The 13,467-nt window shown below is 49.6% G+C and overlaps 1 protein-coding gene across 1 annotated transcript; it reads left to right on the top strand.

Moving 5' to 3' along the window:
• Nucleotides 1-3,419: 3,419 nt before the first annotated feature.
• On the top strand, nucleotides 3,420-11,216 carry RHOU (ras homolog family member U; the record flags this gene model as incomplete). Its single annotated transcript, XM_079709913.1, has 3 exons — nucleotides 3,420-3,672; nucleotides 5,207-5,265; nucleotides 10,761-11,216. The coding sequence occupies 3 exons, from the start codon at nucleotides 3,420-3,422 to the stop codon at nucleotides 11,214-11,216; spliced, it is 768 nt and encodes a 255-aa protein (XP_079566039.1).
• Nucleotides 11,217-13,467: the final 2,251 nt, after the last annotated feature.

Genomic DNA, 13,467 nt, shown 5'->3' with positions numbered 1-13,467 from the left:
TTATAAAAGCATAAAACAGAAAACAGCAACCTACTGCTTTCCCCACATGATGTAAAGTGCCGGGTATAAGGATGCACAAAATAAAGTCCCTGACCTCATGGGGCTTGAACGGGGAGACAGACAGTAAACAAACAAGAGAACGCATCATATGATTTCCTGATTTATTGTAAGATTTACTGATTGATCGTACAGTTGGAGGGGCGTCCACAGCCCCGGCCTTGGTCAGCACTGAGTTCCAGGCCATCTCCCTACCTCTGGACCTGGATATCATGGGCTGCACAAAAGTCTTCTCGTAGTGGGCAGTTAGTTCTGGGGCTTTTAAATAAGGCTGCAGGGGGTTTATTAAATTGGATCTAGAAAGATGGGCCAAAACGAGTGGAGTGGGACAATATTCAACATAAAAAAGGGAGCGAAGCAAAGCTGGGGGCTACAGGATACAAAATCTACTATATGGCTAGAGGTCAGGGGAGACCCACATTTTGTAGGGCCTGAAGCTGATCACATTTGGGGGCCTTCTTTAAGAGAAAGGATAAAAATTTAAGGATAGAAAATTAGGTACAAAAATATTGATTTTAAAATGAGGGCTTCCCTGGTGGCGCAGTGGTTGAGAGTCCGCCTGCCGATGCAAGGGACACGGGTTCATGCCCCGGTCCGGGAAGATCCCACGTGCTGCGGAGCGGCTGGGCCTGTGAGCCATGGCCGCTGAGCCTGCGCGTCCAGAGCCTGTGCTCCACGACGGGAGAGGCCGCAACAGTGAGAGGCCCGCGTACTGCAAAAAACAAAAAAAAAAATTGATTTAAAATGAGACATGCATCACAATAAGCTACGCAAATTAAAAGGCCAACAAACACCATAAACTTCAAAAATATCCACAAGAAAACATTTAATAAACCACCTGATACACCTCAATCATACTATTTTTCCCACATTTTTTGGCTGCATACCCTCCCCCCAGCTTTACTGAGGTCTAGTTGACAATGAAAAATTATACATATTTAAGGTGTACAACTTGATGATTTGATATATGTATATATTGTGAAATATTCAAGTGTGTGTGTGTGTGTGTGTTTTGAGAACACTCAAGATCCACGCTTAGCAGATACAAGCATACAATATTGTTAACTCTAGTCACGTGGGTGTGCATTAGCTCTCCAGAATGTATTTATCTTGCATAACTGAAACTTTGTGTCTCTTGAACACAACCTCCCCCATACCCCTGGCTGCATGCCCTTTGACTACTTTTTCAATTTTGTAACGTGTTTTCTAGAGAAGAATGGAAATGTACTTCACATACAGGTGAACTTGCTGTTTGTGGTACTGCGACAGGTTTGTGTCCTCACAAACACAGGAATTCACATCAATTCTATTTCATGTGATTTCCTGCAAAAATGTATAGTGCATTTATAATCGTATATCCTGCAGTTAGAGTATATTCCTGAGGGGAGAGAACTTCCATTTTGACCAGGTGTAGGTGAGAGAGCCAACCCCCCTCTAACAATACTATGTGTTTTATGATGGAAAGAATAGCCACAAACTACCGCTGGCTTCAAGAAGCTATACCTAAACTCTGTGACTGCTTTGCTACTGGAACCTTCCGGTGCTGGGGAAAGTTCAGATGGATACCAGCAGTATACTGCATAGTAGGTACGTTACTGGTGGCCATTCCTACACCTGGGTGGCTAGAAATAAGGTAACTACACGTGGGAACTGAAAACCACACAGATACATCCCATCAGGGTCAAGGCTCATTCTTTGAGTCAGGCAAGTGCAAGTTTGGCCCCTTAAACTTTGCTCCCTTGTCTCCTTCCTTCCCTCACCTTGGTCCTGGCTCTGTATCCATTAAACGCAATCGAAATGTCTCCCTAACTTTACTTTACTTTGGCTTGATCCTCAGAATGTCCACTGCCACATCAAAGCTTCTCCGTATGAGAAGTTAGAGTTGAAAGAGATAGTGGGATAATTGGTGGTGGTTAAAATATATGATTTTGGAAAATTTACAAAAACATAACCATGTGTTCACACTGCTAGGGCCCCCAGGACCTTGGAGAGGTTCTCTGCAAATGAGGGGCCATGGATTCAAGCCTCCAGCCTCTTGGTAAATCCACCTCTTCATTCCAACTACAGCCACACTTCCAAGGCTGAGTTTATCACTCTGCCTTATTTTTGCTTTCAAGGACACTGGGTAAGAAATCAGGCTCTGGAGCCAGACTACTTGAATCCTGGCACTGCCAATTCCTCGCTTCTGGGACCTCAGCATTTTATCTAATATCTCTGTGCCTCAGATTTTCTCATCCAATACCCATAAGATGGGTATAAGTAATGATAAGATGACAGGAATTATTAGCTCATGCAGAGTGCTTACCAGTGTCTGGCACGTAAGAAAGGATCGATGTTTATTAGCTACTGTAACTTTTATTATTAGTATCACCATTCGTGTTCACAGTATGTGCCTCTTCTCACCACAGGGCAAACCCCGAGGAGCCTTTGTGTCCGGACTAGGCCCAGAAAGGCTTCCCTGTCTTTCCGGATGGATTGCTGGCTAGATGTAGGAGGAAGGAGTCACAGATAAACGGATTCCCCCCCCCTCCCACCCCCGCCCATAATACTAACGTCACCACATTACATTTAAGCAAATGAAGGAATTGGGGCTATAAAGACATTTGCTGGTCTGGTTCAGGGCACGCCAAAGAGAAAGTCACACGAGCATTAACAAAGGACCTGACGTTCTTTTGCTCCCAAATGATAGACTACATTACTTTGGAAGAAGAAAAATCACACGACGGGCAGCGGCTAGACCTTAAACTAAAGTTGGCTGTTAATTCAGCCTCCTTCCGACGACTGTCCCCCAGGCATTTCACTGCGCCCCTCGGGTGCAGCGCTGTGGCCGAGGAGGCCGGGACCGCGTGGAGAAGGGGGCGAAGGGCGCGGGGCCGGGAGGAGCCTGGCCGCCGGCCGCGTGGGCGCAGGAGGCGGGACCGCGGGCCTCTAGGCGGTGGCGTCAGTGTCGGCGCCGGGAGGGGCTGCCCTCTGCCGGCCCGGCTCCTCGGCGCCGCCCCAATCGGGCGTCCGGGGGCCCCCCGGCGGCTGTCTGGGTCCCCCGCCCGCGGCCGCGGTCCCGCCCCCCGCGCGCCCGGCTCCGGCTCGAGCGCAGAGCGCGGCGCGCAGGCGGGGGCGCTGTGGGCCCGGCGCGGGGAACGAACGGCCGCCCCGCCTCCTCCCCGCGCCCGCCCCCAGCGCGCCTAGCCGCCGGGAAGCTGGAGGAGACAGCGCGGGGCCCCGCGCCGCTCGGCCCGCAGTCCTCAGCCGCGGAACGGAGCCGGCGCCGCGCGAGCCCGAGTCCAGCCCGAGCCGCCCAGCCGCCTTTGTCTGCACCGCGCGCCTGGGTCGGGGACAGCTCCCCCCGCGGCGGGCGCGGGCCGATGCCCCCGCAGCAGGGGGACCCCGCGTTCCCGGGCCGCTGCGAGGCGCCGCCGGTGCCGCCCCGCCGGGAGCGTGGGGGGCGCGGGCCCGGGGCGCCAGGGAGCCGGGGGCGCGCGGGCGGCGCGGAGGGGCGCGGCGTCAAGTGCGTGCTGGTCGGCGACGGCGCGGTGGGCAAGACCAGCCTGGTGGTGAGCTACACCACCAACGGCTACCCCACCGAGTACATCCCCACCGCCTTCGACAACTTCTCAGGTGAGCGGGGCCGGGGGCGGGGGCCTGCGGGGGGCGCGAGGCCGCGGGGACCGGGAGCCCTAATCCGGGCGCGGGGAGCGGCGGTCGCCTCGCCATTCAGGGGCAGACGGTGGGGTCTAACAGGTTGCGCCCAGGTGGCCTGGTCAGTTTCCTGGGTAGAGAAGTTGCGTCAGGTCGACGTTGCTGGCGCTGCTGCCGGGTTTCGATCGGAAGGTGACGCGCAGGTGCCATTACCTGTGGCCCGAGGGTCCGTCCTTTTCTGTTGGTGGCTCCCCTCCCGAGGGCGTCTCCACTTTAAAGAGCCGCGGAGACGGGGGAAAAGAGTGGATTTAGTGGAAATGGCACTAGAAGCACTAGGGAAGGCCGAGGTTTGGATTAAACCTGGAGAGTAAACACAGCTTCTTCCCTCCGACCCCCATCGCCTCCCCTGCCCCCGCTTCCACCGCCCCCATGGGCTCTGTTTCTGAGTCTTAGTATCTTTTCAGTATCTCTTTAAGCTACTAAAGCTCTTATGTGTACAGTGCTATGTCATTTGGTTTGGTAGCTACCAAGATAAAGGAGTCCTTACTCTTGATTTTTCAAGTCTTTTTGAAATTTAAGAAAAAGTTAAAATCCATGGAAGCTAGGGTGAAACACTTCCTCTGTTTTTTTTTTAAAGCACACACACACACACACACTTACACACAAGCTTCTCGATCTTTTGGAAAGTCATGATGGCAAGGACTTGCTTTCATCCACCTGGAAGGCACCCTAGGTAAAGCAGTGCTGTGCTACTGGGTTTCCCACCTAAAGGATATTGTTTTTTTTCCTTTTTTTTCCTCCTCCCAACTGAGTAGTGTAAACATGTATAAACAATTTAGAAAGTTGTATTGAGACAAAATTGAGTACTTCATTCAGATAGAAACCTCAGAGCAGCGCCCTGATGCAGGCCCCTCCCCAGATACCCCTTCCCAGTGGAAAGGTGGGAATGGTTTTCTTTCCTTTCCTTTTCTCTTTTAATCCGCTCTTTGAGCTGACATGGAGAGATAAGCTGTGCCCTCTTTTATAAGCAGGACAATGCGGGCAGCCTGTGTTTGCACGTGTTCTCAAAACAAGCCACACTTTTATGATAAACCCCAAAGTCACCGATCGTTTCCCAAGGGAAAACAGAATTATTTGTGAGATTTTCCACTGACTTAAAGCTGAAAGGTTGGTTCCCACTTAACCCCCCAGTGTTGTTTTTGGGTTTTTTGAAACAAGTGTGACAGGAAAATAAATCTTCTGAGGCTGGGAGAAAAGCGCAGGCCCTTCTGGGTACCATCAAAGCTTCTGGCCTGCCTTCTCTGGGGCATGGAGCGAATTGCCCGCCCTGCAGGTTTGGGTGCAAAAATGCCTCACAGGCCTCTTTGTTTTAGGCAAGTCTTGAATTCATTGGGGACCCAGAGTAGGAGCTGAAGGGTTTGGAGTGAGAATGGTCATACAAATTAAAACTATTATTCTTCTGGAAAAGATTAAAAGAGACCCCCCTGACAGTCCTTTTGGTCTTATTTTTAAGCTGTGGTTTCCGTGGATGGGCGGCCCGTGAGACTCCAGCTCTGTGACACTGCAGGACAGGTCAGTATCACATCGCTGCTCAGTGCTGGGCGAGGAAAGGGCCTTTTAAAGCCCTTCACCCCCGCCCCAGCTGGGCCATTCTGGAGCCCCACCCCCATGTATGGCCCCTCGCAGAGGGTGGTGGTGGGGACACAGAGCTCCGTGCCAATAAAACAGGGTTTGGCCTGGCTCTGTGTGGGCAGGACAGGGGAAACAGGGTCAAGAGCGGTTCTTATTTTCTGGGAATTTCTGATCTTATTTACTTTCTGGTTTTTATTAAAAATTATCAATGTTGCTTTGTACTGATTTCTCAAAGTAAGTTGGCCGTAGCTTACGATCATTTTATTAAAGGTCAACAAGCCAAATACTTAATAAACTTACTCAAGAAAAAGATGGAGTTCACGTCAGTAAGTGTTAATGTTTCCCTTCCTAAGCATGGTTGGACTTGCTGGGGTTGCTCCCATCCCTTGAAGCAGAGATACAGCGGCCCAGGCTGTCCTGAGCTGGAGGAATGAATGAGCCAGGACTTGATCCTTCCGAATCGTGAACATTTATTCCTGTCTTGGCCAGGCACTTGGACAAGACAGCCAGGGAGCTGGTGGGAAGACCTGGTGTGAGGTCCCCTTTGGGGTATCCCTGAAGAGCTCCAGGGACCCCGGTCCCCCTGAGTGGTGCTCACGTCACTGAGTTCTCACCGTGCTCTGTGAGGGCCCAGGGTGCCGTCTCTTGAGTTTGCCAAAGTGACAGTTACTAAGCATGTAGTCTCTCCAGCACTTGAGAAAGTGCTGGGGTACCTTGTTGGCAGGTAAAAGTGCCCACTTCACTTCTGAGGTGTCACACGACCATATACATTAAAGAAGAAGCTGGCTTTCCAGTGTCCCCAAGAACCTCCTCCAAACCAGGGCTTCTCAGTTACTCACCCACTAGGGACAGCAAATTCAGTCAGGGCTTTGTTTTTCAAACCTCGATGTGACACAAGACTGGGCAGCCTTGATCCCCAGCAGAATGCTGGTTTGGTGGTGGCCACGGTGGCACACGTCATAGCCAAGCCTCTTCTGCTCTGTCCTTACCCTTCCACTGGGGCTTCCCAGTTCCCCCTTTATGGGGAGCAGAAAAAACCAACCGGTCTGCATTTTCTTGCCTGTGGAAAAGAAAAATCAAAGAACACAGGCTCTTCTAATATTTAATCTTTCTGGATGCCCTGCTGCTATTTATAATGGAAGCTTAATTGCTTTGTATAAAGTGAGAATGTTTTTCCTACCTCGGGTCAGATTTTCTGATCTTTAAAATGAAGGTCAGGACTTCCCTGGAGGTCCGGTGGTTGAGACTCCGGGCTTCCAATGTGGGGAGCATGGGTTCGATCCCTGGTCGGGGAACTAGGATCCTGCATGCCGTACACACGGCCAAAAACTAAAATGAAATGAGGGTCGAGTAGTGCCTCCATAAACAGAGGCCTCCCCGCTGTAGCAAGATGTGGCAGCTGAACAGCCTGAGAATAAGACAGAAGGCAGGAAAACTCAAGACACCAAAGGGTGTGCTTATCTGGGACCCTTTAGGGAGGAGCAGGCAGCCCAGTGCAGGCAGCTGCCCACCGCTGGCTCGCCTGTCAGGTGTTGGTTCTGCTGGCAGACATGGCTTCCTGGGCTGGGGTTCCCTGCCTCATGCCTGCTCGGTGCCTGGCACAGAGTGGGGCTTATTCATGGTTTGTAGAATGGATCAATAAATAAATGGAGGGCTTCCCTGGTGGCGCAGTGGTTGAGAGTCTGCCTGCTGATGCAGGGGACACGGGTTCGTGCCCCGGTCCGGGAATATCCCACGTGCTGCGGCCCGTGAGCCGTGGCCGCTGAGCCTGCGCGTCCGAAGCCTGTGCTCCGCAACGGGAGAGGCCACAACAGTGAGAGGCCCTCGTACTGCCAAAAAAAAAAAATAATAATAATAAATGAATGAATGAATGAATGAATGAATGGAGTGCTGGGTCCTGGGGGATGCAAACTTAAGTCATGGGCTTGCCACTCAACAGACTTACAGTCTACCTGTTAGTAGAACTTGTGAAAGAAACCAGTGAGGTTACAGGAGGAGGACAGCAAAGTCAGCTCAAGGGGCAGGATGGGTAGACCCAGGAGGAAAATCTCTGAGCAATTTTGAAAGAGGAATAGGTCTTTTACCAGGAACACTATGTAGAAATGATCCTGATTATCCTGATTATCAGGAAAGAGTTTAATTTTTTCCTTAATAGTGTCTGTTTCAAAGTCAAGGCATCAAGAGAATCATTTTAGACATATTTTCATGAAAAAGGTTCATAATTCGGGAAATGAAAAGGTTTTGGTGCAAGTTGGTAAGCTTTGGTTTATTTGGAAATTATCCTTCTGATCTCCCAGCAGTTATTTTTGTTTGTTTGTTTTTTTTTTAATAGATCCATTGTTTTATTTATTTATTTATTTTTGGCTGTGTTGGGTCTTCGTTGCTGGGCGCGGGCTTTCTCCAGTTGCGGCGAGCAGGGGCTACTCTCCGTTGCGGTGCGCGGGCTTCTCATGGCGGTGGCTTCTCTTGTTGCAGAGCACGGGCTTTAGGCACGTGGGCTTCAGTAGCTGTGGCACGTGGGCTCAGTAGTTGTGGCTCATGGACTCTAGAGTGCAGGCTCAGTAGCTGTGGCGCACGGGCCTAGTTGCTCCGTGGCATGCCGGATCTTCCCGGACCAGGGCTCGAACCCGGAACCCCTGCATTAGCAGGCGGATTCTTAACTACTGCGCCACCAGGGAAGCCCTCCCAGCAGTTTTTTCTGTTGAGATTCACAGTATTTCTTACCTGATTAGTAAGTATGTCTACTGTGTAAGGAATGAGGCCAACCATCTACAGATTTGTAGAAAACCAGCTTCAAAAACTATTTGTGAAAAATACACAGCTGGTGAGATAAAGTCAGTTTTTTCCCTCTCCCCAAGTATCAGTATTTGCTTTGACCATAAGCAAAGCTGGGCAAGGTGGCAGTCCTTTCCTACCCTCCCTACTCCAGATCTGATAAATTACCTTTTAAGGGACTTGATTTGACACGTGCCATATTTCCTTCGTGTTGTCCCAGCCCATGGCACTGCGCCCACCCCCACAGGCAGTTGTCATGGTAGCTTCCTGAGGACACAGCGACCCGAGCGACCTCCTTTGCTAAGTCCCAGAGAATGTGAGCACCGGTAGCCGTCGCCTAGGGACCAAACGCAGGTTTCACATAGCAGCTGAGAGCTGGATAAATAACTAGAAATCGCTTCTTGTGCCTTGGGGTTTTCTTGTTGGGGGCTCAGTAAGCATGTAAGATGTTAAAAGGAGTTTTTAATGCTGTGGAAGTTTCACTGTGATCAATTTCACGCCAGGTGAAATTGACCAGACTGAAATAGAGTGACCAATAGCAGGTGAAAACTCTTCAGCCTTCTGAACCATGAGGCACTTGGGAAAATCTTTATACTTAAAAAAAAAAAAGAAATCCGACTGCAGCTTGATCAGCACTGCTGTCCAGCGGCCTGTCAATCCCACCCAGCCCTGCCCTGCCCTGAATCCCAGGCACATCTCTGGGCCTCAGAACATGTTTCCTTGAGGGTCCATTACAGTTGGCCTTACCCCATGTATGTGTGCTGCATTTATTTCAGCAGATAGCTAAGATTTCTGGTCAGCAGGGTTTACTTTCTGCCTTGCTTCCCGAGTCCCTCAGCCAGAACCTCCAGAGGTCTGGGAGCCAGATTGCCAAAGCCCGGTCACAAGGCCTGGGCCTGTGCTCACCTTTCTTTTTATTGGTAACACAACCCCAGATCCAGGGCCCAGCAGGTGCGATGACTGCCAGCAGCGCGGGCAACGCCTCCGTCCTGTGCTTCTTCCTTGCAGGCCTCTGAGAACAGAGGGAACGTTTCATTAAAAGATCCTCGTGGCTGGGCTGTGGGCCACCTGGATGGGTTTCTGTGTTTCTTCTTTCAGCACAAAGTTGGCACTAAAAAATCCAAGTCTTTTTTTCTTCTTTCTTTCTTTTTAACTTTTGCAAATAGAAGTCGGAGAAGTGGCAGTGACATGGAGAGATGCCGTATTCCTTGCTGAGGAAGGACTTTAATATTGGTTGACTTTAATATTGTTATTTGGTTGTTGCCCCACAAACTGAAATACGGAGCCTCAGATGAGGAAAGTTAACTCAAATAAAAAGATCCAAGCTTCCCTTATCCCTAGAAAAAGGCCACAGATGCAACATAACATGCACGTAAATAATAGTTTGTAAATAATCATATGTGTCAACTGAGCGGCAGAAACTTGGGTGATGTTTACCTTTTCCTTGCTGCTGGGAATCTATTTGTCACCTTACACCTGAGGATGGTTGGCACCCACATATAGAAATTTCAAATAGAAATGAGATGATGTAAATATTTTCCTAGAAGAGAGATGAGTGAAAGCTTTCAGTTAGCTAAATATGGTGCTGCAGGGGACTCTAGGGTGTTTGATATAAAGAAACACTGATTTGGAGACAGATGTCCCTACAAGGGCTGAGGCCATGTCTGTCTGTCCCCAGCCAAATCCCCTGGCGTCTGGTGTCTGATGCGTGGTGCCTGGAGTCCCACACGCATCTCTGTTAGTGAGTGGGTGTGGCACGGCCTTCAGCAGCGTGGTGGGTGGTTGGTTTATATAATCAACTCTAACTTGTTCCATCCAGTTCTCTATCCCTCAGAAGTTGGGTGGGTACACCCTTTCTCTGGTTCTTTATCCTCCCAAAGCATCACGCATGGAGGCCTCTGGGATTCATGGAGAGAAAAGAAGGGGAGGGAAAGTAAGAGAAAAGGAGGGAGGGAGAAAAAGATAAATCGAGAAGAAAGTGTTATATCCAGCAAGTGTGAGACTGTATTCACCACTGTTGTATGTGACATTGAGAGGCACACATTCTCCGGGTCCCTAAAAAGAGTGGCCAAGTCCAGGTCCTCAACTCCAGACCTGTGTCTGATTCCCATGATTCTGCACCACGTGTGCCCTGAATGTGCCCTGGGTGTGCACAGCACAGATGGGATGGAACAGGCATGGCTTATCGCTGCCGTGAGGATGGGCAGGGATGGGTCCTTACAGAGGCGCTGGGTTCACAGACTGGGGTTCCCTGGAGTCAGGGTGGAGCCCCGAGGATCAGCGTGGGTACCGTGTACGTTTTAAGAGCCTGACTAAGTACCAGAGTTGAAGGAGTGGGTCTGAGTTACTCTGCGCTGAAGCCTAGAGGGAGTAAATTTTATTTTGAAAATCCATCTAATTTAAGGACCTTTTCTGTGGTAAATTGCAAGTAGGTCTAGAGCATCAAGGAAAATGTTGAGCGCACATCGGGCAGGTTTCCAGGGGCTGGGAGCATTGCCCCACTTGGCAGCAGGGGCCTTTCGAGGACTCTGGCCCTTCCTTCCATCCCTCATGGGCTTTCTGTTACCTGCCAGACCCTTTCCAGAAAACTGTTCAAACGGTCTTTGTGCTGATGAGAACTGATGTAAAAGATAACGTTTGGGTGCTTGGCTTGCTTGCAGGATGAGTTTGACAAGCTCCGGCCTCTGTGCTACACCAGCGCCGACATCTTCCTCCTGTGCTTCAGTGTCGTGGGCCCCTCCTCCTTCCAGAACGTCAGTGAGAAATGGGTGCCGGAGATTCGGTGCCACTGTCCCAAAGCCCCCATCATCCTCGTGGGGACGCAGTCGGATCTCAGAGAAGACGTCAAAGTCCTCATCGAGCTGGACAAATGCAAAGAGAAACCCGTGCCCGAGGAGGCGGCCAGGTTGTGTGCTGAGGAAATCAAAGCCACCTCCTACATTGAGTGCTCGGCCTTGACTCAGAAGAACCTCAAAGAGGTCTTTGATGCAGCCATCGTCGCCGGAATCCAGTACTCGGACTCTCAGCAGCAGCCCAAGAAGTCCAAGAGCAGGACTCCGGACAAGATGAAGACCCTGTCCAAGTCGTGGTGGAAGAAGTACTGCTGTTTCGTATGATGCTGGTGGGGCCCCGACGGGCTGTGTTCCGACGAACTCCACACTAGAGGCTATATTAGCTGAAACAACTCCTTTGACCATGTAGAACCTGTATAGAGAATGCGCGTGTATATGGATTATAGGAGGTGCTCCAATGTATGTATCCTTTCTTGCCTTTGACTTTCTCGTTTGTTTGAGCTGAGGGATGAGATACTTATGCAAGAGATTTTTGAAGTAAGTTAAGCATTTGTCATGACTCTGGAAATTTAGAGCTCTAGACCTTTGGATTAATTTATATCTAATATGAAAAGGCACCTCAGATCTGGGCATCCAGAGTGAAATTTTGCCATGAGATAATGCACAGAAGAACAAAGAGGAAATGGCATGGTTAGCCGTCCCTTGATTGAGGGCCAGCTACGGTCAGAGTAACTCTTAGCTTTGAAACCTCACACTCTCCCCCCCCCTTTTTTTTTTTTTCTGCGGTACGCGGGCCTCTCACCGCTGTGGCCTCTCCTGTTGCGGAGCACAGGCTCCGGACGCGCAGGCTCAGCGGCCATGGCTCACGGGCCCAGCCGCTCTGCGGCATGTGGGATCCTCCCAGACCGGGGCACGAACCCGTGTCCCCTGCATTGGCAGGCGGACTCTCAACCACTGCGCCACCAGGGAAGCCCCCTCCCCTTTTTTTAAGGAGCAAAAATCTGAGAAAAAAAAGAGAGAGACCTCTGCCTATGAAACCTCAAATCTGTCACTTTGGTTGTATTCTTATACCTGGTTGCTTAAGATTTAAAAGCAACCAACAAAAAATGCCACTAACTATGGTGCTGTGTAGACCAAAAAGGAAAAGTTGTTGATGGGAGTTTTTCATCCTGAGACCGTATCAACAGCCAAAATGCCATGAGGAGTGTAGCAAGCGATAGCTCTGTTTTCTTTAGGGAGTGATTCACGTTGAGATCAGAGCATGGTATTTGCTGTCATACACATGAACCTCTGTGATGGCAGCACTCAGGAGACTTGTCGGGGTTGTTTCTAACCTTCTAAGCTTCCCTGGCCCCATCTGCAGGGGTCGTGAACCCTCTTGCAAGGCCTGTAGCAGGCAGATGTTTGGGGGACACAAAATGTCCTTTTTTCCCTTAAGTCAGCATAAAGGTACTTCTTTGTGTACGCACGCGAACACGGATGTATACGTGGCCATTCTTGCTCCTGATTCAGACTTTTAAACAGTTAATGGAAAAAATGTGGCCCCAGAAACAGCTGTGAGGGAAGCCTGGCTTCCTCTTTTAACACTTTTTGGAACAGATCTCTTTTTGATGATGCCTTGAGATGTGATTCTAGGTATATCTTCACACATTTTGGAGCCCATGTTAAAACAAAACATGAGCATCTCTTAGAACCTATTTTAATGTGAATGTCTCTTGAAACCTATTAAAACAGCCAGTGGAATCCACACATGCCTTTCAGGGAGCTGGTGATAGACACAGCGCCTCGTGTGGGATTGGTGGTGGCAGGGACCACAGCACCCTTTCTCAACTGTCTCCTCACTGTGGAACAGTCAGAAAACCACAGATTTGTGACATGTTTGTGTTCTTCCAGGTGGTGGTTTTTAGGGCTTCATGTTCTGGAGGGGAAAAGTGCCAAAAGTGCCAGAGAGCAGTTTTACTCTGGGATGGGGCTGCTTCTGAGATGCCGAGAAGTAGCTGAATGCATCAGATTGTGACGTCAGGCTTGCAGTGGTGATGCACATCTACCAAAATCAGTCAGTAACTGGGGAAATCCCTGTAGCGCCAGCAGGTAGAAGAGTTTATCTTTCTGTGGGTCTTGTCCTTTTTATGTTAAAAAAAAAAATCCAATTTGTGTTTCTTTTTAGAGAAAGTAAATGATCAGGCTATACTTTAGGTTAGAGGCTTCTTTTATTTCTATTAGTAAATAAAATTAACTAATTTCCTTGTTTAAAAACTGAAAAACATGCTGTTTACTATTTATTTTTCAATACATTGAAATTGATATCATTGCTTCCTGAAGCGTTTAGTTACATCCTGAGTGAATAAAATTACTTCATTTGTGGAAATGCCCCAAACGGACCTAATGAAATGTGTTCGAAGCTTGGTGCCTGGCTCACCTACCCGTGAGCTTCCCAGACAGGGCTCTGCCTGCCCTGGTGTGGAGCGGGTGAGGAAGGGTTATTTGACTGGCAAGTGATTTCAAACAGTATTTTTATAGTAAAGCAAATGTCATGGAGTAAAATGCAAGTTAATTTTTAAGACTGAACACAAAA

Source organism: Hyperoodon ampullatus, assembly GCF_949752795.1.
Source record: "Hyperoodon ampullatus genome assembly, chromosome: 1".
In the NCBI taxonomy this organism is placed as follows: Eukaryota; Metazoa; Chordata; class Mammalia; order Artiodactyla; family Ziphiidae; genus Hyperoodon; species Hyperoodon ampullatus.
Note: the sequence above shows the minus strand (reverse complement) of the source record. Positions and strands in the feature narration are given on the sequence as shown.